The sequence below is a fragment of the Enoplosus armatus genome, chromosome 8 (assembly GCF_043641665.1).
Source record: "Enoplosus armatus isolate fEnoArm2 chromosome 8, fEnoArm2.hap1, whole genome shotgun sequence".
In the NCBI taxonomy this organism is placed as follows: Eukaryota; Metazoa; Chordata; class Actinopteri; order Centrarchiformes; family Enoplosidae; genus Enoplosus; species Enoplosus armatus.
The window spans coordinates 17,637,685-17,663,475 of NC_092187.1; the positions used below are offsets into that span (position 1 = coordinate 17,637,685).

General features: G+C 41.5%; 3 protein-coding genes across 5 annotated transcripts; 1 reads left to right on the plus strand and 2 right to left on the minus strand.

The window, feature by feature from the left end:
* Positions 1–1,314: 1,314 nt before the first annotated feature.
* LOC139289200 (haloacid dehalogenase-like hydrolase domain-containing 5) lies at positions 1,315–4,431 on the minus strand. The gene is made up of 8 exons (XM_070910743.1): positions 4,312–4,431; positions 3,367–3,570; positions 3,095–3,207; positions 2,918–3,011; positions 2,775–2,808; positions 2,503–2,677; positions 2,175–2,363; positions 1,315–1,737 (listed from the first exon to the last, which is right to left on the minus strand). Exons 1-8 carry the CDS (start codon positions 4,429–4,431, stop codon positions 1,341–1,343), a joined length of 1,326 nt encoding a protein of 441 aa, XP_070766844.1. The 3' UTR covers positions 1,315–1,340.
* A 1,111-nt stretch (positions 4,432–5,542) lies between these two features.
* Positions 5,543–9,560, minus strand: cnbpa (CCHC-type zinc finger, nucleic acid binding protein a). 2 transcript variants are annotated; one of them, XM_070910081.1, is made up of 5 exons: positions 9,479–9,560; positions 7,222–7,339; positions 6,932–6,997; positions 6,625–6,823; positions 5,543–6,513 (listed from the first exon to the last, which is right to left on the minus strand). In XM_070910081.1, the coding sequence occupies exons 2-5, from the start codon at positions 7,334–7,336 to the stop codon at positions 6,396–6,398; spliced, it is 498 nt and encodes a 165-aa protein (XP_070766182.1). In that variant the 5' UTR covers positions 7,337–7,339; positions 9,479–9,560; the 3' UTR covers positions 5,543–6,395. The 2 variants fall into 2 exon arrangements, with proteins under 2 accessions (XP_070766182.1, XP_070766181.1); XM_070910080.1 differs by having other exon boundaries at positions 7,216–7,339.
* Positions 9,561–12,227: 2,667 nt separating this feature from the next.
* raf1a (Raf-1 proto-oncogene, serine/threonine kinase a) lies at positions 12,228–23,908 on the plus strand. Of its 2 annotated transcripts, XM_070909786.1 has the most exons (18): positions 12,228–12,617; positions 14,561–14,787; positions 14,949–15,061; positions 15,142–15,244; positions 15,348–15,505; positions 15,949–16,038; positions 18,166–18,319; positions 18,792–18,911; positions 19,057–19,081; positions 19,803–19,912; positions 20,329–20,446; positions 20,646–20,730; positions 20,899–21,075; positions 21,152–21,198; positions 21,328–21,446; positions 21,532–21,663; positions 22,447–22,581; positions 22,680–23,908. In XM_070909786.1, exons 2-18 carry the CDS (start codon positions 14,587–14,589, stop codon positions 22,818–22,820), a joined length of 2,028 nt encoding a protein of 675 aa, XP_070765887.1. In that variant the 5' UTR covers positions 12,228–12,617; positions 14,561–14,586; the 3' UTR covers positions 22,821–23,908. The 2 variants fall into 2 exon arrangements, with proteins under 2 accessions (XP_070765887.1, XP_070765888.1); XM_070909787.1 differs by lacking the exon at positions 18,792–18,911.
* The last annotated feature ends 1,883 nt before the right edge of the window (positions 23,909–25,791 follow it).

Below are 25,791 nucleotides of genomic sequence, written 5' to 3' on the forward strand. Positions count from 1 at the left end.
CAGCCATGTCTCCTGAGACTTCTTCTGGGTAACTGCCTTATTTTTTTTCTTACAATGCAACCTGATTTTATTCAGCGAAATGTGATTCATTTAGGCATGTAATGCACCAGATAAGTGCATGATAAATAAGCCATTTGAAAAGTGTCTTATGCTGTACTATACAAGTCATAACATGCTATATTCTAGCATTTTCAAGAAAAGTGCTCATTACAGACACACCAACACCAGCAAATCTATATTGAGTATTGAGAACTGTTCTGGCTTCTAATTGTATTGGAAATGACTGAGACCTAATTGGAAATGCCTAGATACTCATCAGTCTATCATCAGCCCTGACCCTTACAGCTGATCTGTCAGTCCTACAGGACTCGACAAGACTGAGCTAGTCTACACTACACTATGCGGTCTGCTACAGGTGCCTAATTAGAGTGATCAAAAAAAACAACACACAAACAGTTTGCAAAATGTGTGTAACTATTCCTTATATTTTCTTAAGTTACGGTATTTACAATGATTGCATTACTACAAATGGTCAAATATGCGGCGGCAAAAGCTTTTGATTGGCATTGTACTTGTTGCTAAATGAATGTCTAGTTAGCTTTTGCTTCTGGAATTAAAATATTAAAGCATGAAAAATTAAAAATGAATTTGTACATTACAGGTTATGGAAGGAAGATATGGTAACATTTAACAAAGATGATCTGTGCAAATACTGGTCAAGGCTCTCACAACTAGACAAAATGCAGACAGACGGTACTATTAGAGGACAATATTGCACATCAAACTGTTGTTTTTAAAGTACAAGTATTACTCTCATATCCATGCATAGATTTTTTTCAGGATAAATGGGGTAAACAAATGACTAAAAATGCAATAATAAAAAGTCACCTTGAGAATAAAAGGCCAAATGTTATCTGAATATGCTCTTAAAAACACTGGTAAATTTTTGTAATAAATATAGGATGATTTCAGGATTTGTAATTATCTAAAACATTACTGTCATCTAAAAAAATACTTAGTAGGGTCAAATAAGGCAGTTCTCACACTTCCTTCATGAACAACAGGTAATTATCTATCACAAAAACAATAGAAAAGAGCGGTTGACAGTAACAGTTACATGATTAATTTTCTCTTACGTTTGTCTCAACGTTGAAAGTTTAGAAGATGACCCATATTTTGTCAATGCCCTGTCAGGTGGTTAAACAATGTCCACAGTGTTAGGCTCCTACAGGTTTATGCATTAAGTGGTATACCCAGTTTAATGCCCCCCCCCCCCCCCCCCCCCCCCCCCCCCTCTACTAAGACCTCCATGATCACACAAAACCTGTTGGTTCAAAACTCTACTGAGGCACAAACTTCTCCTCCTCAAAGATGAGGTTGACAGCTTCTGCCACGTCCTGCACAATGTGGCCCGGCTCCACCAGCGCAGGGTCAAATCTGAAGTCCCGGTGCCCGTGGAACACAGTCTCTTTGATGCAATGATTTGCGTCACATGGCACCTCCGCGTTGGGGTTGTACACCCCCGTGCAGACTAGGACGGACTTACAGGAAGTGGCAGAGGGCAGCGCTAGCTCGCTCTCCCACAGGTTGTCGATCTCCTCCTCCTGGGGCACCGCAGTAGTGGACCCTGTGGAGGCCACCATCTTAGCAACAGCTTTGGGGTTCTTTCTAGCAACTCTCTCCTCCAGGTAGCGGTTGTATAGATTGGCGCCGTAGATGTCCGTCATAAGGTTATCCCTAAGAGTGCAGAAGGGGAAGAGATCACTCAGTATGCACAAAGCTAGCCTAGATACTGATATATGCAAGAATGCGTTTATTTTCTGCCACGACAGCAACAGTCGTGATAAAAAGTGAAGCGAAACATGCAAGGTCTGATTAGAAGGTGTGATGTGTTCGCTAGCATGCTTGCGGGCAGTTGAAAGGGATGAGTTCTGTATTTTTATATAATGTTTCTCACCAGATTATTGAGCAACGCCTCAGCCTTTCAGTTTGCTAAAATTGCAAACCTAAATCAAAATGTGAGCAAACACACTTTCAATAACTGTCAGGCGAGGTTAACTCACTTTCAGTATGATGTACTTGCTCATTATTGTCATCAGGCCGCGTCAAAAGTGAATTCTGATCATGGTGCAAGTCTCATCTCTTCCTTAGGCTAAAATAACTTGGTGCCTTACCCTATAGCATAAAGGGAAGTGATGGGAAGTTTCCATTGCCTCTGCATGGCCTGGCTTCTGATGAGGTACTCTGCAAAATGGTAGGTCAGCTCACTGGGCTTCCCCATGAGGGCATCATACTTCAGGTCTTGGCCTGTTATCTTCTTATAGATGTTCTCTAGGCACACAAGAAATGTCCCATGGCCAAACCTGAAATGAGACAGCAGAAGACAAAATTTCTTTTTACATTTGGCAGCTTCGGAGACTGCGCTTTAGTTAGTTGCTCATGTTAATAAATTAAATCCGTCTTTTAAATGTTCCGTCACAGCACTGATTTCTAAAAGCTCACCGTGGAGAATGTGCCTCAGCCATCCACATGAGGTCCATGTTGCAGGCCAGCAGGGGGAGGTGAGGCATCTTTTGGGTTTGGTGAACATTGCTGAGGTTACCGTTGGTCAACAAAACGTCAGTTATCAGCTGCAGGTTGGTCTCCCATCGAATTGGCTCCCCGAACAGAATCACAGCTGTATGTGGAATTAAAAATATGGACATAAAATCTAGTAATTATGAGACTAACAGCTAATAAACCTTTGAGATGAAATAAGAGGTACGTGTTCTTACCTTCAACGTTAGGAAGGTTGCCAAGAGGATTGGACTGAAACGAAAGAAGAGAAACTAAACGTGCGCTGTAGTAAATGACTAAAGAAAAGTTTGACATTTCTACAATCAACATCTAATTTCTGCACCAGATTCCAATATCTTACCGGCAGTTTGGGTCTCCTGTTGTGATCCACCATGTCCAGCAATGGGAATGATTCCCTCAGCATATCAATACTGACAACATTCTTAAAGCCCACACTAAAGACACCGTGTTAAGGACAAATGAAGAATTTTAAATGGGTCACAAACAGAAAACATAACAAAGCAAGATTCCAGGATACTTTTTAGCAATTTCCAGGACGGGCCCCTGTCCTGACACCAGCACACACTTGTCATGAAACTTCTTAAACATCCTCAGGGGACTATGGGACATGATGACTTGATCTTGTGTAATCTGAAAATAGATGGAGTGTTAAGAAAGGTTAATAGCAGAGGTGACAGGGGACACCAGATTTAGACAAAAAAGAAGATGGAAAAGAAAATGCATGTTTTGTGTCTGACTATATTCCATCTAGAACAGTCATGAAGCCTCTCCAACAGTCGGACAACTCACAGGCACTCCCAGGATGTGAGAGAGCTGGTCTGCTTTTGTTTGTCGGAGGCAATTCCCTGCATTTGTGACAAAAACAACTGGCACCACAAATTGTCCCTGAGAGTCGACCAACTTCTCGAACGCCTTTTTGGCAGCAGGGATTGGCATCCTTCCCCGGACAAGCACGCCATCGATGTCGAACAGCAGCCCAAAGCTCGGCTGTGGCTGTAGAAGGGAAGGACCAACACGGGTTAATCAGCACAAACTGGTAGAAAACAAAGCAAAACAACACATAATGGACTTTAATGAGGCTGATAATGAAAAATGAGCCTGCACACAATCAAAGGCTTTCATTCCTACAGAGGGGGAATTACCATTTGCCACTTAAATGACTTAAATTTACTGTGTAGCATGAACGACTTCTGTGAATATTGTTTCCACACATGATAGTGTATTTCTAATAACATATTATTGACTCTACACTATGACATCATCTGTCATCTTATTATTTTTGCAACATACAGGGCAGCCACAGAATCCACAGAGGGAGATCTATGGTGACACAGCAGTACACAGGGGGATTTGGTTACATTGTTAGCATTTGACAAATAATCTTGCAGCGATCCAAACATATATGTACATGGTCCTTTTGTGTTTTGTCTCGGTGTTTTTTTCTGTTACTGGGGCTGAAAAAGCTCAAAAGGAACACGGTGTATCAGCGATTGTTTTTCTCATGAGGGAAAATACAGTAAGCTACATCTGCTGTTCTCCCTGATGTCAGCTCGCCCGCTGTTTCACCCCTGCCAGCGCATCCACATCTGACAAAGTTGCATGCGACATCGTATGCAACGTCGATGTGACACATTGCAAACAAAAAAAAACCTGAAACAGCTACGAAAGTATCGTCTTTGTCAACAACCTTATTGTTTGCCTGAGCCGAGGCGCAGCAACAGCTCGAAACCGTACCTTGCTGTTAGACTGAGTTCCGCAAAACCCGCACCGAGAACCGACAATCCCAGCTTTTCGTCTGGCTTGACGGTTACTCAGGGTGTGCAGGCCCCGGTAAAACGTCAGGAGTCCCCTCATCTCCTTTATTTATCACCGGGTTAAAAAGAGAAAATAACAGAAATCAAAGCGACCCCGCGTGATGCATGAGCCGGCTCGCTCCGGCCGCGCTGGCTGGTCGGCTTCTGTTTTTTTTCTCCCTCTCTGTTATTTTCTCGCCTATAATTTGACTGGGCGACACCCGATGACGACATATGAGGAGGAGGAGGAGGGTCTCTTGCTGCATCTCTGCCGGAAGGAGCTGTGGAGCTGCATCTGCACTGCAACCCCCGCTGCCATTTTAGACAACGAGGTGGAAGTTTACTCCTGTCTCTCCACGAACACGCGCCTCCGCGACTCACAGGACGGCGCTGCAGCAATGCACGCGCTCACTGCGCACCGCTTTCCTGGTCTACATTGTTTCTGATCATCGCATGTTTCTATGAACACACATATATATTTTTACTCCATGGTGGGTCATGCATTTGCAGCATGAGCCACAACATGGATACTGATGGACCTCAGGATGTGATTCTCCATTTTAGCTCCTCGACTTTACCTTTAGGACACAAAAAACAGTTTGGCTCACCCACTGGTGTCACATGCAGCATCCTGCACTCATTTTCCTGTAAGTGCTTCAGGGTGGCTAAATTTGCTGCAGGGAACCAGAAGGAATTTGACAGAGAAATCTGACCCGTTTGAAACAGCAGAATCCCCTTTCCATTTTTCTTCTACATGCTGTGTATGTGAAAGCCCCCCCCCCCCTCTTTTATATAGAAAAGAGAGGTTGAATACATATAGAGAAAACCTTCAGGACAAATGTGGTTGAATTGTAGGGATCTAATGCTGCATACATCTTATGCCACACAAACAGGACAAAATGTTTGTGGCCCAAGCAAAGGTCCACTTTGTATACAGTTAACCTACAGACCAGGTTGAGTGTTTATCTAGCAGATTGTCTTGCATCTGAGCGTATTTGAAAATGCAAATTATCAACTCATGAGTTGAGTACACCGTAGGTCAGTCATCAGTTTAACTTATTTTAAAAGTCTGGCACATCACTGGATAATGGACAAACATCTGAAAAGGAAAGGCATCTTAAAACAACGAGCATTAAAACTTTGGTAGATACAAAATCAGACAAGAAGTCCTCCCCGTGCTCCTCCAGCTTTATTGATAGTTTAAAATTACATTTCTATTTTCTAGGACTTCAGTTGCACTTTCCTTCTGACTTAAAAACTGAGTACAAGCAAATGGTATTTATACAGTAGTCTAAGTGATATTGTACAAAAATAACATTTTGATTTCTGTGAAAACATTTTTCATTCCCAAATAACTCCTAATTCTGCTGTTCTGGCAACTGTTCTTGATGTTAAATTTTGCCAAGGTAAAAAAAAAAAAAAATCCAAAGCCATTTTAAAGGAAAAGTCTACCTTGGACTACCAAGTGATATTTAAATTGTAAACAGATTTCTATAAAAGAACATGTTTCTTTTAATACCTCCAAATTTTATATCTTAGCAATAATAACATGTAGTTTGTTATCGCCCACTTAGCTGCTTGTAGGGCTGAAATGCATCATGTTATGAACTGTTTCCATGTCATACTCTCTTGGCCAACTCATATCCCACTAAAACAAACCAAAATAACCATACATGGAAGTTCGGTTTCCATTTACTCCCTTCTTCTATCTCATTTTACTGAGGCTCACTTCCACAAGCTCAGAGGTCCTCTAGTTTCCCATATGTTTAGTCCCATTCATCTCTGATCACCAGTGGCTTGGAAAGGGGGGTTCTTTAACAAAGCATTATACATAACACCGCTACCAAACTAAAACATTTTTGTATTGAATGCAGAAAGATTTTTTTTCACCCCTTTCATAGTATTACATGTCGAGAGGCTCACTGGCCTGGGACTAGCCTCTGTTAGCCAACCTTTGGCCAGTGAAGAGAAAATAATACAACCAACCATCAATCTGAAAAAAGGAGGGGCAACAGAGGGCACTGATTATGCGGTGCCTTCAATGGTGCAGTCTTTTGCCAGGTGGCCTGGCTTTCCACAGTTGTAGCAGTTGGTCTCGCTGGCTTTACTGCAACGCACAGCAACGTGACCAATGTCGCCACACCTAGAGGAGACAAAAGCTGTTAGTTTCCCAAGTGAGAGACAATTAAGAGGTTAACTTAAACCAAAAATTAGGGGTACCAGTTCCAAAACCGGACTACAAGTCAACACTCACCTGTAACATTTCACCTGATTGCAAAGCTTCTGGATGTGACCAAACCCACCGCAGGAGTAGCACTTCTGCTCATTGGCATGATCACAGTCACGGGCCATATGGCCAGCTTTGCCGCAGGTGTAGCAGAGCTGCTCCCTCTCCTTTTTGGGCTCCTTGCAGTCCCGGGAAATGTGGCCACTCCTGTGGCAGTTGTAGCACGCTAAACAGGAAAAGTTTGGATATAAATAAATGTTAAATCTTATTATATACCGTTATGTGTACCATGAAAATCAAAATGTTAGAACTGAAATACAACTGCAATGCATACCATCCTCAGTTTGGTCACAGTCCCTGGCCATGTGTCCTTGGTCTCCACAACGATAACAGAACAGATCTGTAGTGACAGAGACAGATTAGTATGCAGAGATGAAAAGAAGCAGCTTTAATTTGTGGGCTCATCTGAAGTGTTTCCCCTCAAATTAATATTTTAAATTAATATAAACCCCACACTACAAGTGAATAACATGTTAAGTGCAGTGAAAAAGAATAACATTCAACCCAGGTTATTTTAATAATTATCCTATACTGGGTGTGGCCTGAATAGTATAGTACCCTTGCCTCGTCCCCGACCCCTGCCGCGTCCACCACGTGTACCGCTGGCATTAGGGCAATTCTTGACCCAATGCCCGGAGCGGCCACATCCAAAGCACTCACTGTTGCTGCCTGAGTCCATTACCTAAACAAAAACATAACACATATCAGTCAACAAAATTCAGTTTAAAATAAATACTTTACATGCACTGTTGAACTCACACACCATCTACCCTGGGTGCATTTTGGCTGTGTGTTTCAGACGTCCATCTTACTGGCCTTTCACACCAAACACACAAAAGGAAGACAATTCTGTTCAACAAGGATTGTGGATATCATCTTGATTTTCAACTAGATTTTGTGCCGAGTACATTCAGCTTTGACATTTTAATAGGCCAACCTCTATGAAGTGCAGGCATGGGCATTCTGAACATGGCATTTTATTGGTGACAAATCTGAGTAAGCTCCGATTTTGTGCAACCCAGCTATACATCTGTACATTAGAAATCATACCTGTCGCAAGCAATTGAGAGGATATGGAAGCCACTTTATACCATTTTAATTTTCTACATTCTGGCTCAAATGAAGCTTAAAAAGCAACCTTGTGAACGATTAAGCTGCTTAGTAGGATGTTAAAACCCAAAAGCATTAACGTGGCACATTACTCTTGTCACTTGTAGCTAAATCTGTTTAGATTGCTTACAAACACCTGCAAACATAATGCGCTTTGGATTTTCACTCTACTACACACACATATTATGCCATTAGTCAAATGGGGTGTGAACGCCTGTTGATCAATGAATCTTGATGTGAAGTTTTTTGCTGTGCAGCCAGTGAACACAAGGTGTCATGAGTGCCTTATCAATGACCTGATCATGGACACAAAAGAACCACGCTTTTGCAGGATTGTCAAACTCTAGCAAGGTGTCAAAATATTATAATAGTACATACAATAATTAAATTTCAGAAAATTCAGATTACAATAACTTTGAGTCCCGAGTCAAATAACAGTGCCCAATTCACACACCAGTGCTGCAAGAGTCACTCTAGCATAATGACTACCAGGGGGATCTAATCTACGATCAAACAAAGGGGTCATTTTTCTGCTGCGGGGGTCTATCATAATTGGCCATCAGACTACAACTAACTACTTAGCTAACTTACACGATTTGTGATCGCCATAGGTCAAACTTCAGTTTGCTGTCGGTGCTAAAGACATCAAGTCAGAAGGAATGTGAGTTAATGAGTAATCAAGCTCCTCGCAAATGGTACCAAAAAGTCGACGTAGAGTAATAAAACGAGGCAGCTGGGTTTAAATTGCCTTGGTATAAGATTGCAAATGCTAACCTGTTGCTTGTAATCCTTGTAGCTGTTAATGGTCATCGAAATGTCCGTCGGGCCTCAACTTCTAGCTTACATAATAGAGCTTCACTAAATAGTTACTGAATTTTTCCCCCCAGTAGCCACATGAGAGCTCGTGTGCACCAGAGTACACACAGTCGAGTTTCAGATTATCTTCGATAACTCGGTCCAATGTAGTGCTACACGCCACTGCCTAACGTTACTACAGACATGGCCATGAAAGCATGCCGTGGGTTGTATGCTAACTTGGAAAGCTAACGTTAGCTCCTGAGGGAAGTCACGTCACATCGTGTTATGTTGATTCAACATCTGCAAAATAGCAAGTCCGAGATCCATCAAAGATTAAGATAACTCCGCTACTTTCTCACCTACGGACCGTCTATCGCAAGTAAGTAAACTTAACTGTTTTAGCGCTTGGAAAAAACAGAATCAAATGCCAAACGTTGAAGATGCGCTAGCGTTGGCCTAGTCACGTTGATTTTTCTGCGCACTCGCGAGACACTAGTGCTGCTGGCTAGCACATGCTAGCACACCACCTCACGATCACGACCAAGAAGCACGGTTCAGTCGACGATCAATCTTCTTTCTCCAGCACGAAAGTGTCGATGCGACACTTATAGCGATAAAGGTTTACCTTAGATGATTTCTGACGGGTATTAAAGTGAATATACCATAAAAACAAAATTTCCCGCGCAGGGCGCACACGCCAAAGTCGTTGTGACGAGCTAACGTTAGCAGGCCGGGCTGAGAATCCGATGCCCCGTTAGTTAAACCAAACCAGACCAGTGCGTTTTTACGAAACAAAAAACGACTAAGCGTCCAATTTTCCGCTATTATACGTTTTAACACATCATAGTTTCAAAGTTTACATATATACAATGGCTACAGATGAAATGCATTTTAGTGCCGTTTTATTGCTTACCTCGCTGGCTACCTAGCTGTGTCAGTGTTTACGCCTCCTTTGCGCTACATGCGGTGTGAGCAGCAGGAGTTCCTGAATTGTCATTCACTGGATCCAGTAAAAACCTGCACAGTCATTGGCTACATACTCTGCAAGCAACCAATCAAACACGAGGATGTCTAGACACCGCCTCTATGAATCAGGCAATCATGGACACAGAATGGTCCCTTTTCCCTAAATCGACTGGCCATATTTTACCCACTACATTTTTAACATTAAAAAATGCTTACATTTACATTAGGGAATGTTAGAGCCTTACTAATAGCAATATACAACTGGTACTACTTCTACTAGGACCGAAAATAGTATTATTAACATAAGAATAATTCTTTAATTTGTTTCCAAAAATTAAGGAAAAGGGTATATATATATATATATATATATATACACACACACACAACATATATGTATACTGTGCATACGTAAGAGCCACACTATAGGTACAGTATATAAAATGCAGAATGTTCACATTTTAACAGGAAACTTGAAATGTTTTCATGCTATCATTATTTATTGTTGGCTAGCCTCAATTTATTTATGGAGGATTGCCAAGAAAAATCTACATATAAAGGTATAGGTTTCTGTGAGCAATTTCAAGAGCCTGATATTGTGTGCTATGGTGGTACAGTGAACTCTCTTCAGTCTCTTCAATCCTTTTCAGCTAACTTTCCTGATTACATCTACAGTTTCATATAATTAATTAATTCAATGGCAGTGCCTAAGACATGTCTCAGAAGCAGCTTTGTTTATAGAATCAGTGCAATAACCTGTATAAAGATGTCTGTTTCTGGTTCTCAATAAATGTCACATGGTTAAAATTAACCAGGCAGATGAAAATGTTTATAAGTTTAAAAGTAAAAAGTGAGTTTGCAGTGTGTGAGAAACCGACTATGTCAGAATCTTTGACTGAAATGATTTTCAATTATAAGGCCAAAAACACTGATGATGAGAACAGTCTTCTGATGAATAATAGATGAATACATAAGAGATATACTTAAATGTATAGGTTGCTTAGTTTGTTTGTTTGTGAATGCTACAAACTAAAATAATTGCCTATAACAAACCTGAAAACACAGAATCTTAAATTGGAATGAGAGTTTAAATAGGTCATAATAATAATCAAACAATGATGTGTATGTGTTTCAGACTGATGATTTCACAAACATATTATTGTATAACCCTGATGCAGACCCCTCTTGTTTGGAGTCCTGATTGCATCATATTTTGAATACAAGAGGAATGATAGAGACAACAATCCATGGAAGCTGCAGGCATCTCTGCTAACGGGCCTGAGTGCTCAGTCAGATCAATAAGTGGGAAACATGCATTCATCTCAGTCTTAAGGTGGCTTTGGTTGTGAAGCTCTGAGATAGCAATTATTATTTCCTGTGGTCTTCATTCTGCAGCTCACAACCTTTACTACAAAGCAGGGAAAATATCACAACTGTGTGGTGCATCATTTTGAATTAATTAAGAGATGTATCACCATAATAACCCACACTAACTGAAATACAGTGGTACTGTTGCATGTGGGGTGGAGTACCTTAAACCGCTCCACAATGACAAAGCCCTGCCCTCATCTTCACAGAAACAGTATTTGGCATTTCTCTCATTTGTTAGAAGGAATATCTGTTAGAAAATGCCACTTTCAGAAGAGTAGACTCAATTCTAAAGTTAGATTGGTTGATAAAAGTAAAATTGGCTGCAAAACAGGAGTATAACATAGGTTTGTGATGTAGATTTTCCAGCTAAAATTGTCTGCTGCTGCCTTATGGAAGCAATGTATGCTGAACCCTTCAAGACATATTGACCGGGATGTTGATGAAGCTGTTTTATTCTCAGATGGTGTCAACTCCAGCTTGCTGAAAGGACCTATGAGCCATCTGTGATTAGGGCACCTATCTCAAGGGAACCCAGACCGGGATGCTACAGAGATGGTGAACACATGGTGAGTGTAGAGGTTCACAATGATACTGTTTCAGGGCCCGTTTGGAAGAATAAGCTGTGTTCTTGGCAGACAAAAGCTTATTTTTAAGCCTGTTTTTGATGTTTGAAAACATTTCAAATCCATACAAACTGAAGAATGATGCATTTCTGTCTAGTAAAAAAGAATCTACACCCTTAACTCGAGGTGAAACTTTTTTTCTGTCTTTTTGACCAGATATGTAAAATGTAACATGACTGTCATGAATATCAGGAAGGCTTCAAAATAATATCCAAGGCTACGATGTTGCACTGTCCCCAAGTCTCCAGATGATGGTGCACTTGGAGTTAATAATGGATTACTCCTTTACTCCAAACCGGTAGTGGGCCGATTTGCTTTTTGCTTTTCAAAAGATACTGTTGCAGCGAATGTGCTAACGCATTTGCATTAAAAACTATATTAATGTTTCATACGTTTTGCCTTTACTTTGCGAAAAATTGGTCTTTGCCAGTATGAGCTCATCAGCGACGAGGACTACAGAATAGGACTTTAAACATAAGACTAGTATGTATGTAAAAATATATTAAGATCCCAGCATTTTAAAAACATACAGTTGATTTCTTTTAAGCAAAAACAACGGTATCATCAAAGTGGGAGGGCTCAAGTTTGTGCTATAGTTGCGCAGTGAGAGTGATGCTTGCAACTCTTGTTATGACTGCAAGGTCCTGTTTCAATCACTGGCGTCAGACGGACGCACGACACCAACTCAAACCTTTTCACCTTCTCTCCCGAACAACGTAAATATTGATTGAAACGCGAGGTATTACAGGGCAACATATGGGAGTTTTAATTTGAAAGTGCTTCACGGGACCTAAAAGAGTATCCCTCGTCGTGTCACTTTGAGGGTCCGACGGATTTTTTCGCATTTACCACGACTGGGAGATAAAACTTTTCCTCTATTATATTAGGCGGCTCGTAAAAGAGACCCGCCCATGACCTTCACGTCCTACTTTATTGCTGCATTTACCGGATCCAAGATAATTTGATTCAAGTACAGGGTCTTTACCAATTCCGACTTTTTTCTTTTTTCTTTGAATGCGTTGCAAATATGATGATGTCACCGACGCCACTTTTTCCTGAAGTTATGGCGGAGCACAACTTTTCTAACTTCTCTTGGTAAGCGCACACAGGCTACTGGCTCCTAGCACGGCTACTCTTTGAATTATGTTTGAAATGCCCAACTACTACCTTGTTAAACTGCTTCTCCGTACGGCTCACGACCAAGACCTGCATTGTTTGAGCAAGTGAAATTTGAATGGACGGTGAATCGAGCTGTGCGGTGAAGTTTAACGATATATAGTTCGCCTCTCAGGGCCTACAGGCAAATTCTCAGTCATAACTGGATCTACCGGGCCTTATAAAAACACACGTAGCCACTAATAGTTTCTAGAGTTGTGCAAGTCGCGCACGTATTTCAGTAGGAGGCTTGTTTTACTAGTGTGTTTAGTAAGAAGTTGGATTTAATTGGAACTCTTGAAGGCGTTGAAAAGTCAGTTTAGTGAGCCTCTCTACCAAACTCTCCCAAAATGTGCTAACCTGCTGACATTGATCTCACCTACGTTTCTGACTTTGAAGACTTCAGTCAGTCTTATGGTCGTGGGTTTGTAAAGCTGACTGTGTTATGAAGACTTGGCCTGTTAAGTAGAACAGATCTAAGCAGGCGGGAGTAAAGTCTAATGATTTTGGACTTCACTTTCCTTGTATTGATACCCTTTTCTGGATGGATCACAGCACTTGTTTTGAACACAATTCCTGCAGCATGGTGCGAAGGGTGGAAGACCCACAATCTTCGAAGTTCCTGCTTTTCTTTGTTATTGACTTACCGGTATGTCTGCTGTGACAGCTAACCACTAACTGCATCTCTCCAGTGTTAACAGGCCTTTGTATAAGACACACCAGAGATAGTTAGGGTGAAAGTATACACGCTGAAAATGGAGACCAAGAATCCGTGAATCAGTGTGTGTATGTGTACACACACATATATATATATATATATATATATATATATATAGTTTGTATGTAGTTTGTATTTCAAACGGAGAAGAAGAGGGAGCATATTTGTTTGTGTCCAACTTGAGTTGTAAGAACTTCAGGTTTTCTCTTCAGGCCACTGCCTAGTTGACAAATGACCCCTCCTCCATTATTTAATTAGATCCTGTATTGTGAATACTGTGATCCTTTTCTGTGTGGTGAGTTTTACTCGTCTGTTGCTTGACCGTGCAGAAGAAAGAGGCTGTTGAAAGCATATACTGTAAACAACACTACTGACCTCTGTGGTGGCCTGAGATTCTCCTGGACTGGAGTGGATTAGTTTGTCTACATTGCTCTGCTGCTCCTTCTCAAATGAAAAGGAAAGGACGATTGCTAGTTTTATACCAAAGAAGAATATGTGGTATTCTTAAAACTACTGCTACAGTTTGATATAGCTTTAGGGTTGAGTTTAATAATAAGCACATGTGACCACTAAACAGGTCACAATGTATGTGTTCTCTTCACGTTTCCTGTCACACTTGCTACTAACATGCTGACAGCACCTTGAAAAGGCCCTAATCATGCCATCATCTAAGAGGGTTGGTTTCACTTGGTGAGATTTTGTTTAGAGATTACATCAAGTTCTCGATGCATTAACCCAAATCTAGCCTTATTTTGCAACTTTTTTTCCTGGCAGTGAAAACATTTTCGCCGTTGGACTGACGTGCATGTAGGCCAACCACAGCTGCTTTTTCAGTACAGCCTCTTTTCAAAACTACAGGGCAGAGTGTTTGATTCTCCAAAGATAGATTCTGGGTAGAGAATGTCAATTTGAACAGTGATATACCATCAAAAAGATGGATGGACAAAAATGGACCTCGTTACTTTTTTCATGTTCATCAAACATTTACATTCATTTAGTTTTGCCAACGAGTCTTTTACACGAGTGAGTCTGCACACCACCGATGTCCCTACAAAGAAGAAAGCGAACTAATGCAATATTGATTACGTAGTCAGTTGTTGATGTGAGCTTTCAAGCATTTGGACTACTAATACTGTTTGTGCGTGTTTTTGTTTTCCTTTTTCAGACCATTGCGAGCACTTGACTTTACTAATGGAGCACCTCCAAGGAGCGTGGAAGACCCTGAGCAACGGCTTTGGGATGAAGGACTCTGCGTTCGAGGGCCCGTGCCTTTCCCCAACCATGGTCCAGGGCTTTCCCTGCCAGCGTCGCTCCTCAGATGACAGCAAGATGCCCGACTCCAAGACGAGCAGCACTATCCGTGTCTACCTCCCAAACCAGCAGCGCACTGTGGTGAGTTGATTTTCCCTGCAGGTAGGAGATGGTATACTGGTGGCATACTGATTTTCTAGACTTTTAATAAGGCTGTAGGAATAACACAGTTACCGAAAGGCATATGGAGCTGCTTACAGCCTGGCAGGCAAGAGAGGAATTCATACTTTTTTGTCCCTCAGGTCAACGTGCGACCAGGTATGACTCTGCACAGTTGCCTGATTAAAGCATTAAAGGTGCGAGGTCTGCAGCCTCAGTGCTGTGCTGTCTTCAGGCTGCATCCAGGACAGAGGAGGTGAGCTCAGTACAAACTCTTACCTGCTGCAGTTATTTTGTTTGCTTTGATGTTAAGCCTTTTGTCCATTTTTGTAACAGTAAAAAATTCCGGATGGATTGGAATACCGACTCCACCTCCCTTATTGGGGAAGAGCTACTGGTGGAGGTGTTAGATCATGTTCCCTTGACGACCCATAATTTTGTGAGTACCTGAAGCATTTATGACATCCTCACACTCCAAAAAATAAAAATGTCACTGCTATGCTAAGAAATACTCTTTTTTTTTTTTTCCCTGTCATTTTCAGGTTCGGAAAACATATCTGAAACTAGCGTTCTGTGATATTTGCCAGAAGTTTCTTTTGAATGGTTTCCGTTGCCAAACATGCGGCTACAAATTCCATGAGCATTGTAGCACCAAAGTGCCCACGATGTGTGTGGACTGGAGCAATATCAGACAACTCCTGTAAGTGTCTTCACCTGGGAATGGAAGCCTAATATAAAAATGACCATCAGTAACTTGTCAGTACATTCTATAACAATACTACATCAAGAATAATTTATTATAGAAATATAACTGACCGACATACTTGCCATCCTAAACCCAGACACTGTACTGAAGCTTACAGTTTCATTGTGTTGCTGAGATAAAATAGGGAAAGCAACTTTTTGCTGGGAGTAAGGGTGCATTGATTAGGTCTAAGCTCATGTGTATGGCTTTGCATACTGACACTGAGAGTAGAAGCTTATTAGTGTTGTTTTGCATGCAGGCTGTAGGACTTGACAGTAACCAGTAAAAGATCCATATCATTGACAGTGAAGAGATAAGCCCTTTTACCTGACGGCCATTGTAGTCTTTAGTAGTCAGCACCATGAGAGATTCACTTCCCTATCACTCTTTATCTTCAGGCTGTGTCCAACACCTGGTGAGAGCGGTGCCCCGTCACTGCCCCCGCTGACGTCCCGGCGAATGAGAGAATCCTTAACACGGTTTCCAAGGTGAGGCAAAGTTTTTAAGTTTGAGCTATCCACAACCCATCCTTACAGTGTTTTTATTATTGTGAGATATATACTATACTTACAGTAGTTAGTTATTGTCCTCAAGATGAAATTCTTCCCATTCTCAGGTGCAACTGATACATGTACAAGACTACATTTTGAAAACGGGACATTTTAAAACCTGCCCAAAATACAAACTGTATGGACACACACATACTGTAGTTTTGTTTGGATGGAGAGTTGATTACTGTACCTATGACAGAGGAGATAATTTGGCTGAATTGATCTCTCCTCTTCTGCACCCATTTTTTTTTTAAATGCCCTGTGGAGTTTTCTTGTAAACAAACAAAAGTTATGTTTACATTCAGTGTTGCTCTCCAAAATGCATTGTGTGTATCCTTGAGCGCTAACAAATACGTTGAATGTGTTCCCTTCCTCATAAAACATTTGCAAAGCCGATTTTTAAATCCAGCATTGTTTTCATCCATGTTTACTTGCTAACAGTCTTCACACTCCCTGCCTTTGCTGGTGCATTGCTGCATATCTTAGTGTGTTACTGCCACCTGTAGATCAGTGGAATAGTGTGAAACCACCATAGGGGCGTATGTGTAGACATAAATGTGTATTGCGTCACCCGGCACATGCACGAGATAAACAAAACGGGGACCCACTCATAGAAAAACAGCTCCATAGTTACCAGAGGTCAAAAAATCCACAGGGATCTTTTGATTTAGAGAGAACACAGAGTCTTTGACGGCAGCACTCGTGAACGCCCATGTTGTGTCGTTTGAAGCTGATGTTTTTGTCCAGAGTGATGCAGTACTGATGAAGTACTCGATGGTGTCACCCACTATCGTGTCTCTCCAGAAATCATTGTGGGACTAAGTTTATGTTTGGGTATTGTAGGCAACTCTAATAATATTTTTTTTTACTGGTTAGTGGATATTAGAATTAAGGTGTCAGATCAGTTTAATGTCAATAGGGGTGGAGATACATTTGCAGGTTAGGTAGCCATGGCCATTGTCATTTTCTGTTATTTGTCACGCTTGGCTGCAACACAGTTGTAGTTATGTTGTAATTTGTAAAGAACCTTTAATCTGAATTGAATTAAATCCTGTTTTTAATGACGTCCTCAGCTTTATGGAGGCTTACCAGTCCAAGTGCTGATGTAACGAGAGGCGTGAGAGGGCCTGTTGTTTCAGCAGCACTTAAAATGGTTAAAAAGCACTGTGAGCTGCCAAATTAGCACTCACAAAGTATTAAGTTGTTCCAGGCCGAGCAATCCCAAATACTCTTTTGAAACAATGTTTTGAATTGCCAAAAGGGGGATTGTTCTCGAGGAGTGCACTCCATGGTCATAAGTGTGATTTAATATGATCTCTGTTTATAAATGTCATTCAGCTGGAGTTCCTCTGTCCCAACCAGCAGCTACAGTGCAGTTATGAGTCCAGTAAAAGGAGTCGTACCAAGACCTTTGACTAAATTCAAAGCTGAAAGTTTTATTTATGGACATGAATCTTCGTTCTTGTTCACATGTTTTGGATATGTTAACTTGTTAAAATAAGATGTTGTGCTTGTAAAAGAGAACATCTCAAGTCAGACCAACATTTGGATTGTTTGCAGATTAACATATTTGGATGGTGAGCTTTGTACTCTTCGTCTGAGCCAATAATGATCTTGGCAAACATCAAGGGCAAAATACCTCTACAGTGTCAAGTTAGCCAAAAATGGGATAAGGGGAAGGCCACAATAAAATAAACCGATAACTACTTCCCCACAGTACTGTTTTTTTAGTTGCACTTGTTGTTCGTTTCAACCATATGCTATGCTTCTCATTGATTTTGCATGTGTGGTAGCAGTTTGTTGATGGTACAACATAAACAGATGATGCTTGGGTGGGGAAAGTGAGAGAAAATGACAGAAATGAAACCAGAAGGCCCCTGCACCAGCCACCACCACACCCACGGCAGCCCAATTTCAAAGAAGTCACAGAATATAGTGTTTGCGTTTCTGTCAAATGCCAGCAGTGTGTCTGTGTGTCATTTTGAAGCAGTGACACAAGATAGGTATACACAAGCAAAAGCTGCTCCGTCTATCTTAATGTTTGATCCTTGTGCACCTTCACAGCTCAGCCCACCGATATTCCACCCCTCATGCCTTCAACTACACCACGCCCTACCCACCCACAGGCGGTGGTCTCTCTCAGAGGCAGCGCTCCACTTCCACGCCCAACGTCCACATGGTTAGCACTACCCTGCCTGTAGACTGCAGCATGATTGAGGTAACTACACACCATATGGGCCCCTTGGGTACTCCTGTAGGTTCAAGCCACTCCTAAAATATCTCCTGCCTGAGAGCGATCTTGCCCTCCTACATACATCTCAGGCATTCCAACTATCTTCGTCTTGCTTTTTCTACCTCTTATCTACCTCTGCGTTAAGTAATCCAGCTGGACAGGGTTGAGTCTGTTTTGTGTAATTCCCCTGATGGCACCTTATTTTAGTGATTTTTATAATGTGCGACACTTGACTTCCCCCTGTTCAGTTCTAGTTTCTGCTTTTTTTTTCTCTGCCAGTGTTCTTGCATAATCAGCTTACTAGCCTTGCATGCTTTGTAGAATATTTTCCCTATTTTCTGTCCAGGTAGAAACCTGGGCATCACTCTTGTCATTGTTCCATCCTCACTTTCCTTTACTCTGTCCCTTTCCCTCCTGTCCTCACTGGCCTGTTGTATTGTACCCTGCTGGGGAGTAGCTAGACTGCCTGAATACCTCCCCCAGCTCTTGGTGCCATAGATTCTGGCTGAAGAGGAAAGTAGGTATTGTGCACTTCTCCCAGTCTTTTGTTGAGGCCTCACCCGAGAGTCCAGAAAAGGTTAGAAAGCAGAGTGTCTGTGTGCGGTCTGAATGGCATGCGTTGCAAACAGGCCTTCACATCTTAGTGCTGAGTGACAGCACAGCATGTGGTTTACTGTTTGAGCACGCTGACAGAAGTTTGTCTGTGTTTTTTGTCTCTCTAGGATGCAATGCGTGATCATGATTCGGGTAAGTGACTGCTCTGCATTTCTTAAGCATTTTGTGCTGCATCAGACCTCCTCCCTTCACCCTCACCACAGATCTCCCCCTTTGGATGTGCATTGGTTTAAAACACAGAGGTTATAATTTAGACCTTTGTGAATTGATGTCTAGCCTCTTGGAAATTTCTCATTTCTCATTTGACATTGAAGTGTCCCCATAATATTCAATAGACATTGGAAATGTCTAAGCAGTAGAGGGTTGTAATACAAGACTAATCTGCATGTGATAGGCCATTAAATGAGAAAAAAGGCTCTACAGCACAGACCTTTGTCATCAATCTTTATACATTTTCTTCCATTCCACTGGCAACTTCCGCTCATGTGTACATTATCAGATGTGACGTCCTCTGTTTATATTACCATCGCCCATCATGGCTCTCTTTTTGGAGGGTGAGCCTGATACTAGGGGAAGCGTGAAGGGAGGGATTGGGACAAAATCAAGGCTGTGTCCCAAATTCAGTTCAATATTCACTATATAGTCCACTGTATTGTGTGTTTGCCTCTTTCTAGTGTTGCCTGAATGTCTAGAGAGAATTCATATATCCCATTTAGTGGCATCCTAAGAAGTGAAGTCCTCCCATAGTCCTCTACATAGAATTTACTGTATAGCGTGGAATAAATTATTTTGGACCCAGCAAAAGTCTTCCACCCTGAATCGCTTCCCTCTCTTTCTCTCTGTATTCCTGAAGGGGGGAGTTCCCCCAGCCAGAGCCCTACAGGCTGGTCCCAGTCCAAAGCCCCGGCACCTGCCCAGCGAGAGAGGGCCACGTCCTTCAACACTCAGGAGAAAAATAAAATTGTAAGTTCTGTGCCTTGATTTCTATGCAGTGGTGAAAGTAACAAACTACATTTGCTGTTACTGTAACAAGTATTGTATATTGTCATATTTTGTAGCCTAAGGTAAAGTTCTTTATTTTAATAGTTCTATCATATAATGATAATAATAATAATAATAATAATAATAATGTATCACTAAAAATGTATTGCAGTAACATTTACTCCTTATTTTTTACTTGAGTAAATGTTCTTTAAAGTAACAGTACTGTTTGTTGAATAAAATATTCTAGTACTCTTTCCATCCCTGCTTGTGTGTTGTATACAGAGTAAATACTAACCCAGAAATCTACCCTACAGAATACTGACTTATGATAACTGCTTATGTTTAGTTTGTGGGTCTCACATCAGTTGCACCTTTTTTGATTTCTGCTCATCCAGAGGCCTCGTGACAAGCGGGACTCTAGTTACTACTGGGAGATTGAGGCCAGTGAGGTGTATCTGAACTCCCGCATCGGTTCAGGCTCCTTTGGAACTGTATACAAAGGGAAATGGCATGGTAGGAATGCATTTCAGATGGGGCAGGGCACTTTCAGGTGTTACCACTAGCATTTTCACTTTTTCATACCACAGTTAACACTTACAAATGAGTTAAATGACATATTGAATTACCAGTATGCATGTAGCACTGCCTTTCATATAAGCTTACAGTGGTTTCTGTCCGTCTAGAGTAACTGAGCAGATTATTTCTGTTGTAGGTGATGTAGCAGTGAAGATTTTAAAGGTGACTAACCCCACACCAGAGCAGTTCCAGGCATTCAGAAATGAAGTGGCAGTCCTGAGGTGAGAAATGACATAGATAGTGTTTTTTTTTTAGCTGTTGAACAGCTGGGATTTTCAGCTGTTTGGACAGTTGCAAACTGTTGAATTCTTGGTGAATCATCTTCATTGCAAACTTTTATCTTATCTTTGTTTTGGGGACTTCCTCTTCCGCTCTGCCTCTGGTCTCAGGAAAACACGACATGTCAACATCCTGTTGTTCATGGGCTACATGACGAAGGACAACCTGGCCATTGTGACCCAGTGGTGTGAGGGCAGCAGCCTCTACAAACATCTTCACGTCCTGGAGACAAACTTCAAGATAATCCAGCTCATAGACATTGCCAGGCAGACAGCTCAGGGCATGGAGTAAGTCCTGGAGATTTTCTGATAAACCAAATTAAAACGATCTGAGATGTCATCTAATTTTTCTTTTCATTTTTAGCTATCTGCATGCAAAGAACATCATTCATCGTGACATGAAGTCCAACAGTATCCTTTCCACCGGCTGTTTCAGTGTGTGTAAAGACAAAAGCATTCAATGCACTATGATCGTCATACTGGTCTGGATCTGTGTTTCCTCAGTGTGTTTTTAGCTGTGATTCCTTGACAGTAGTGTAGACATCTTCTTGCATGAAGGGCTAACGGTGAAAATTGGGGACTTTGGTCTCGCCACGGTGAAGGCCAGATGGAGCGGCTCACATCAGGTGGAGCAGCCTTCTGGATCCATTCTCTGGATGGTCAGTAACACAGCTTTGATTTCACTAAAGCAATAAAACAGAAGATGTCATGCCTTGTGTTTATTTTCTGTCTGTATGTCCACAGGCTCCTGAGGTTATCCGGATGCAGGATAACAATCCCTACAGCTTCCAGTCTGATGTCTATTCCTATGGAATTGTTCTCTTTGAGCTCATGACGGGAGAGCTCCCATACTCCCAGACAGCAAACAGAGATCAGGTGAAGTCTCATTTTTTATTTATTTTTTAAATCAAAATCAATGTGCGAAATCATTTCAAAACAGAGCTGTCACTCCACAATAAGACATGTGTCTAAGCTCTAGTCCTCGCCTGGGTCCCTGTGTCAGGCTACGAGCCCAGTCCAGAAGGTGGTGGAAAGACACCGGGTCGCTGTCTAAAGGGGGTGTTGGAGCTGGCCTAAGGCCCACCATGGAACAGAGGCGGGCACCCTGGAGCCACTGGCCTAATTTTAGACCCCGTAACACAACCCTGTTGGTGTGTGAGAAAAGGGGTGCATGGGTGTGCATATGTGTGTATCTGTGGTTTTTTCGTCCTCCCACAGGCCAAGAGACCTGGTCTGGATCGTGCCTGGCTCCTTGTTTTCATTTTACTGTGTTTGTACCTTAGGCTAAAGTTGCTGTACAAAATGTGCCCATAAGTACTGTTATGATCCACTGTTGTACCCCAATTCTCCTTGATAGTGTAGAATGACTTTGTATTCAGCTGAGCTGGCAAGCACATGGAGTACTCCTATCATCCTTTATCTCTGCAGCGTCATGCACTCATGCCTTCACAGTAGCTCCAGTGTTTTAGATGCCAGTCGCCTTCAACTCACTAGCCATACTTATAAAGTACCTCTGAGGTGGACTGCTGATTTAGGATTGATCAGATTACTGTTGCACTGACTTGGATCAATAGTTCAAGTCTAAAATGTTTTCAAATGTGATCAATGTTCCACAAACTCACTCAGTCTCATCTGCTGTCTGTGTCTCCCTCCTCTCAGATTATCTTCATGGTGGGAAGAGGCTATTTGTCCCCAGACCTCAGTAAGCTCTACAAGAACTGCCCCAAAGCCATGAAAAGGTTGGTAGCCGACTGCATCAAGAAGTCCAAGGATGAGAGGCCGCTCTTCCCGCAGGTGAACTACTCTCTTGATAATTGTAGACTTCAAGCTGAATGAAGAGTGTTTTTTTTAAGTAACTTTTTCCCCTCTTTTATGCATTCTTTTGTTTTTAGATCTTGTCCTCTATTGAGCTTCTGCAGCATGCCCTCCCCAAGATAAACCGCAGTGCCTCAGAACCGTCCCTGCACAGAGCCTCTCACACTGAGGATATCAATGCCTGTACTCTGACCTCCACCAGACTGCCTGTTTTCTAGAGGCTCAGACAGCACTGCCAGTCCTCCTCGCCTTACATTTTCCCTCCTCCTCTTTGAAATAACAGTCCAAAGGCTGCAGTACGCCCAAATTCTCTACATACAGATGCCAATATAGACCCATAGATGTACATGCAATCATACATAAACCCATGCTAATCTATAAAATATGTTAGGAAAAGAGGAGAGAGGGAAGTGCAGCGAGAAGTGCATCTAATATTTACTATGGAAGGGAGTGAGTGATGATGGATTGCAGTGGGATGCACACATGAAGAGGATGGCATAAGATACATTGAGGGTGGTGCCTTGCTTATCGCTGCACGTATTAAGAAGTATGCAGAGGTGCCACGGTGGCAATGCATTTGGTAAAATTTGTAAATACATGCACGCACACCTACCTAAGACAACCATAAATGGACACTGAAGGAAGCTCAAGAGAAAGACCAGAGTGTCTCTCTTGATTTGGGTTCTGTGATGTGAAGCACACCCTTCTATCGGGCCGCCCTGGTTTCTGATGGAAGAGGACCGTTACAGCTTACCTGCCTTAAGAGGAAACGAAGCCTCGCACAATTCACCTCCTCTTGTTATCACAAACAAAGCCGTTGGATGTAGTCCATTTAGTTGCACAGTAGTAGTTGATTTTTGCATTGTCTTAAATGATAATGGAGTAGATATGGGGAATTATTGTCTTTTTTTTTTGGTGTCTTTGACTTCTTTTAATTGTCTTTTTTTGGGTCATTTTGGAGGAATTATAGCCTGTCAGACAGCGAGCATGAGCGACAATGGAAAAATTGAATTTGCACATTTTAGCAAAAGCAATGGTTATGATTCAACAGTCTACATGTCGGCTTCATAGCTCTGAGGAAACTGATCTGTAGATACACACACATTCTTATCAGTCCTTACCATGGGTAGGTCATCATGAGCTGGACATTTGGCGGTTGTCTTAAATATTTAAAATGATTTGGAAACTAATTTGTATTTGTTTATCATGTCTCTTTCAGGAGGTTAAACGTTTTCTTGTGAACTTGGTGAGAAAGTTGTCTATTCAATATTTTAATAAAATTAAGTTAAATTTCTTTGCCAAAGAAGACGTGTTTGTCATCTTTTTTTACTCCTTAGTATAGTATTGATAATGTAATGGAGGATGGTGTGGTGAAGAGTTGACATCAGATTATACTGTCTCTCGTCCTGTTCACTAACTCAGTAAAATACCACACACACTTTGTGGCAGGGTGTGATGTTTGCTGTAGCAGTGGCAACGTGGTGTAACCTCACAGGGGATCCGGTCCAGACATGGCACCAGGGGACTCCACCATTGGCTGATGCCCCTGTGCACTGCATAGCCACTGGCAAGCTTAGTGGAACAACAATCATTCAGCAAGGGAGGGACGTGGTGGAAAGAGAGGACAGTTATATTTTGTTTTAGTGTAAACATCCAACGTGTAGTTCCTGCTGGGCAGGACCGCTTACCTTGGTTCAGTCCCAAGTGAAAATTTATAGTAAATATGGGAATATTTGCCATGATCTAAATATGGGAATAAGTGTATATTTTTTATGTTTTTGGCCCTTTGAATTGAGCACAGGCAAAGGAACATGATGGAAGCTTTTTGAGTTCACCTTACTTAAATCACGTGTCTGAAAAAGCCCCATCACAGGGTAAAATAGGCCTGATTTCAACAGCAGTGGAGCAACACAATAAGAGCCATTGGCTCACCGCTAGGCGTCTACTTTTTTTTACAACAGTTTTGCTATATGTGTTTATCTGTTCTATTTCTGAATTCTGACAAGACACACAGGCTGGCCAAAATGAAACCAACAGAGCCCAAATGTCCCACATCCCTGGCCTACCATAGCTCCATCTAGTGGGTGTTCCTCCATGATGCGGGTCAGTCTGCTTCACATGATGCCTTCGTAATGATCAGTGGTGGAAGGAGAATTCCAAACCTTAAGTAAAAATACCAATACAACAATGTAAGAATACAACTTCAGTCCTGCATCCAAATCCCTAGTTAAGCAAAAGTACAGAAGTATTATCAGCAAAATGTACTTAAAGTATCAAAAGTAAAAGTAATCATTCTTCAAAGAGAATGGCCCCTGAGGCTGATGTATTGTCACAAATCACATTATTAGATAGTTGATGATAAACCTGAGGGGTCATGACTTGATTACTGAGGCAGAAAGAGAGAAACATATACAGTTCATCCAAATTTGTGTTCTTTTTATGGATTTGTCTCTTACCTTATTTTGTGAAATATGGGATGATTTGTGCTCTTTAACCTCAATGAAACCATCTCAGTGTCTCTTTGGTGGAAGTGGTGGAACTGCTAATAGATATCTGAAACCCCAACTAGTTGATTATTTTTTATAAAGAGATCGCAAGCCAAACAGGTTTGGGACCACTGGTTTCATCTTTAACAATGGAATGTATTTCACAAGTTTCTATATTATTTTAATGTGAAATCTTAATCTTAAGTGTAATCAGTAACTATAGCTGTCAAATAAATGTAGGGCTGTAAAAAGTACAACTTTGTCTCTGAAATGTAGTGAGAAGTATAAAGTAATAGAAAATAGAAATACTCAAGTAAAGCACAGGTACCTCAAAATTGTAATTAAGTACAGTATTTAAGTAGTTATTAGATACTTTCCACCTAATAATTATGAATCTTAATACTTTAACACTTAAGTTATTTCATTACTATGGAAAGTGTATGAGTGAGTAAGCACAGGCAGAGAGAACTGCTCTCTGAGGTTTCTCTCACTACACTGGACTGAACCACACAAATCCCTTCAGGCAAAGAGCAAGAAAACATTTTCCTTTAACATCAACCTGACTCCATTTGACAAACTCAACCTCCAGACGTGGTGCCAATCTATAATAGGAAAGCGTAGTGTCTGCCAAGACAGCTTCTGTACTTGCCTCTCTCTGATGTGGCCTCCAACTCTATCTGGCAATAAAAACCCATCAGTTTGA

What these genes read in the sequence shown, in the direction of transcription:
- LOC139289200 (XM_070910743.1), bottom strand. Translation starts at nt 4,431, where the DNA reads ATGAGGGGACTCCTGACGTTTTACCGGGGCCTGCACACCCTGAGTAAC. An exon ending in ACAGGAGACCCAAACTGCCG is followed by an intron (nt 2,809 to 2,917) that starts GTAAGATATTGG and finishes CTTTCGTTTCAG; the next exon opens with TCCAATCCTCTTGGCAACCT. An exon ending in GCTGAGGCACATTCTCCACG is followed by an intron (nt 2,364 to 2,502) that starts GTGAGCTTTTAG and finishes GTCTCATTTCAG; the next exon opens with GTTTGGCCATGGGACATTTC.
- cnbpa (XM_070910080.1), bottom strand. Translation starts at nt 7,336, where the DNA reads ATGGACTCAGGCAGCAACAGTGAGTGCTTTGGATGTGGCCGCTCCGGG. An exon ending in GGGTCGGGGACGAGGCAAGG is followed by an intron (nt 6,998 to 7,215) that starts GTACTATACTAT and finishes CTGTCACTACAG; the next exon opens with ATCTGTTCTGTTATCGTTGT. An exon ending in AATCAGGTGAAATGTTACAG is followed by an intron (nt 6,514 to 6,624) that starts GTGAGTGTTGAC and finishes TGTCTCCTCTAG; the next exon opens with GTGTGGCGACATTGGTCACG.
- raf1a (XM_070909786.1), top strand. Translation starts at nt 14,587, where the DNA reads ATGGAGCACCTCCAAGGAGCGTGGAAGACCCTGAGCAACGGCTTTGGG. An exon ending in AATGAAGTGGCAGTCCTGAG is followed by an intron (nt 20,731 to 20,898) that starts GTGAGAAATGAC and finishes CTCTGGTCTCAG; the next exon opens with GAAAACACGACATGTCAACA. An exon ending in TCGTGACATGAAGTCCAACA is followed by an intron (nt 21,199 to 21,327) that starts GTATCCTTTCCA and finishes ACAGTAGTGTAG; the next exon opens with ACATCTTCTTGCATGAAGGG.